Below are 3,216 nucleotides of genomic sequence, written 5' to 3' on the forward strand. Positions count from 1 at the left end.
CAATCAAACATTCATTCTTGTATAAATTGCAAACACCTTTAGCAAAAACACAAGAATAACCATCCCTATCAAGCATAGAAATAGAAATAATGTTTTTAACCAATTCAGGAACAAATAAAACGTCTCGCAAAAACAACTTAAAATTATTGTCCAAAATTAAAGTAATGTCTTCAATGGCAGTGGCAGCAACTCTTGCTCCATTTCCTAGTCTTAGAAAGGTCTCACCATCTCTAAGCCTCCTGCTTCTTCCCATCACTTGCAAATCATTGCATAGATGAGAACCACATCCGGTATCCAATACCCAAGAAGAGGAATTAATAGAAACATTAACTTCAATATAAAACATATCATGGCCAGAACGCTTCTGGGCTAGATACTCCTCGCAATTACGCCTCCAATGTCCAGGCTTTTTGCAGTGGAAACAGACATGCTCTGACTTGTCAGGCTTTGTGGGCCCCGGATTTGCTTTCTTGTATGGCTTTTTGTTGGGCTTGTTCTTCTTTGGAGGGGCAGAACGCTTCTTGCCTTTATTTGGGGCTCCCTTTTTCGTACCGGACGAAGAACCCACTAGAAAAACAGGCTTATCCTTTTTGATTGTGGCCTCATAACTAGTAAGCATATTGACCAACTCTTCAAGGGTGGCCTCAAGCTTATTCATATTAAAGTTAACCACAAATCCATCGAACGAAGAGGGCAGAGACAGCAAGAGAATATCAGTCGAGAGCTCACTAGGGATAACCAAGTCGAGTCCCACCAACTTCTCGATGAGCCCAATCATCCTAACACCATGCTCATGGACCGAAGCCCCATCTCGCAAGCGTGTAGTCATGAGTTCTTTAACAACAGCATATCTCTCTGAACGAGTTTGTACAGCATACAATTCACTACAAGAATAAATGGCTATTGTGACACTTTTTTGTAGACACTTTTAATTAAATGTTGTTACAAATACTTAATAATGACACTTGTAAAAAAATAATAATTTGTAAAATAAAAAAACATATTAGATTAGTTATCATGACATTTTTAATTGATGTCATCTTTTATATGGAGGGAAACAATTACTTTTCCCACATCGTAAAAAATCGTTAAAAACTAAAAAATTTCACTATAAATAAGTGTGAGAATATTTGAGTTAGATAAATATTGGAGGAGGGAAAATAATTGTCTCCCTCCATATAAAAAATGACATCAATTAAAAATGTCAGGATAACTAATCTAATATGTTTTTTTATTCTCACATTTATTTTATCTAATTTCCCTCCACCTATATTTATCCAACCCAAATATTCCCACATTTGTTATTGTCACTATAAATAACATACACGACACTTTTAGTTGTCATTATAAATGATTTTAACTGACATATAAATTTGTCATTGTTACTATAATAACAAGGCATCTATAAATGTATTTAAATATGAGTTTTCCTGACATTTAAAATTGTCATTATATGAATTATTAGTAACACGTATGAAGTTGTCATTAACATCTTATAATGACATTAAAAAATATCAGTAAGTTTAAGACGACATTGGAATAGATGACATTTGTTGGAGGTGTCACTAAAACTTAAATGCCACTAAATATTGAATATGATGACATTTATGAATGTCACCATAAGCATGTTTTCTTGTAGTGATTCTTTCAGATGGAAGTGAATGTCAGCAGCATTCACAGCCTCCTCAAACCGCTTCTGCAGTTCATTCGACATAGAAGCCAACATGTAGCTCTTAGCTTGAATGTCATGGTCCCACCATTTTTCAAGCTCAGCCAATTTAGTCGGAGTGACATTTGAAGGTGCTTCCTTCGGTGGCTTCTTATCAAGCACATACAGAATCTTTTCCGAGTTCAGAACAATCTTTAAATTTCGAAACCAGTCATTATAGTTAGGGCCAATCAACTTGTTTTGATCGAGAATGATTGAAAGCGGGTTACGAGTAGACATCGTATATATACTGAAAATGAAAACAGATAAATGTTACTGATAATTTTAAAATAATTCTAAGATATAAAATATGGATTTCATTTTATAAATTACCCTCCCACTATTTTGACATTTCCACCACCCTCTGATGAAAATAGGAAATCGTATTTCCTTAGTAGGCACGTAGAGTCCAATTAGACAATTATATTCCCGAATAATATCAGCCAATTATAATTTCTAAAAGGTAGAGTCCAATTGCATCCCTATGCAACCTCCACGTGTTTTGCCTCACGTTTAATAAGGACCCAATAATATGACGTCGTTTATTTTCACGTGTCAAACCAACCCATCAATATTGAATTGTAGTGGACGGTCGCCATGAGTTCCCCAAATAATATGAGCCAAATTCATGGGAGTTTCACTCAATTCACATCATATGTCCAGTGGAAGTCACAGCTTTCCGGCGTACAGGCCTCCCCAATAATATGAGCCAGACACTGTCCGCGGGTAGCGATCAACATGCAACAACGGTTGATGGAAGGCAAGGAAAAATCAAACTCTTTTAATTTTTACTTTTCGATTTGATATAAATTTTGAATCATATTCAAAATGAGGGATTTTAATTTTAAAATTGTCTCATCATTTTAATTTAAAAATCGCGTGCCACGAGTTTGTATGTTTGCCGGATTCATGCAACTATATTATATAATAATATACATACATGCATACTCTATATATCACATATATCATAATATGACATTCAACAATAAATAAGGATGATCGATTGCCAACACTAATAGATCCATGTGAGCCATACATGGATCCAGGTTCAAACCTAGGTGAATGCAGGGATGCAAATGCAACTTATTACAAAAGCTTCCAATATTTTACATGTCTTCATCTTGATCATCGGGCCCACCATCTTCCAGTCTTGATCTCCCACTATTTCTAATTATTACATTTGAATAGCCATGGCACATAAGGGATACATCTCATGGGGGTGAGAAAGGGCCATAAACCAGGTCCACTTTAATAATATCAAATATTATAAAATTAAATAAAAACAGTAAAATATCCTAACATACACCTAACACATTGGTCAAGGCTCTTGATCATCCTTCATGCATTTAATATCAAATATTAACATCAATTTAATTAAACAATTTAATTAATTGATAAATCATATATCTAATAATTTATCACTAACCACCACAATTATTAAAGAATTTAATAAATTAAATAAACTCCTTTATTTAATTTTCAATTAAATCAATAATAATTGATTTCTT

The 3,216-nt window shown here is 34.0% G+C and overlaps 1 protein-coding gene across 1 annotated transcript; it reads right to left on the bottom strand.

The window, feature by feature from the left end:
* Window positions 1-1,582: 1,582 nt before the first annotated feature.
* Window positions 1,583-1,948, bottom strand: LOC140819122 (uncharacterized). The gene has a single exon (XM_073179132.1). The coding sequence runs from the start codon at window positions 1,946-1,948 to the stop codon at window positions 1,583-1,585; it is 366 nt and encodes a 121-aa protein (XP_073035233.1).
* Between the last annotated feature and the right edge of the window lie 1,268 nt (window positions 1,949-3,216).

The sequence above is a fragment of the Primulina eburnea genome, chromosome 18, assembly GCF_022965805.1.
Source record: "Primulina eburnea isolate SZY01 chromosome 18, ASM2296580v1, whole genome shotgun sequence".
NCBI classification, from domain to species: Eukaryota; Viridiplantae; Streptophyta; class Magnoliopsida; order Lamiales; family Gesneriaceae; genus Primulina; species Primulina eburnea.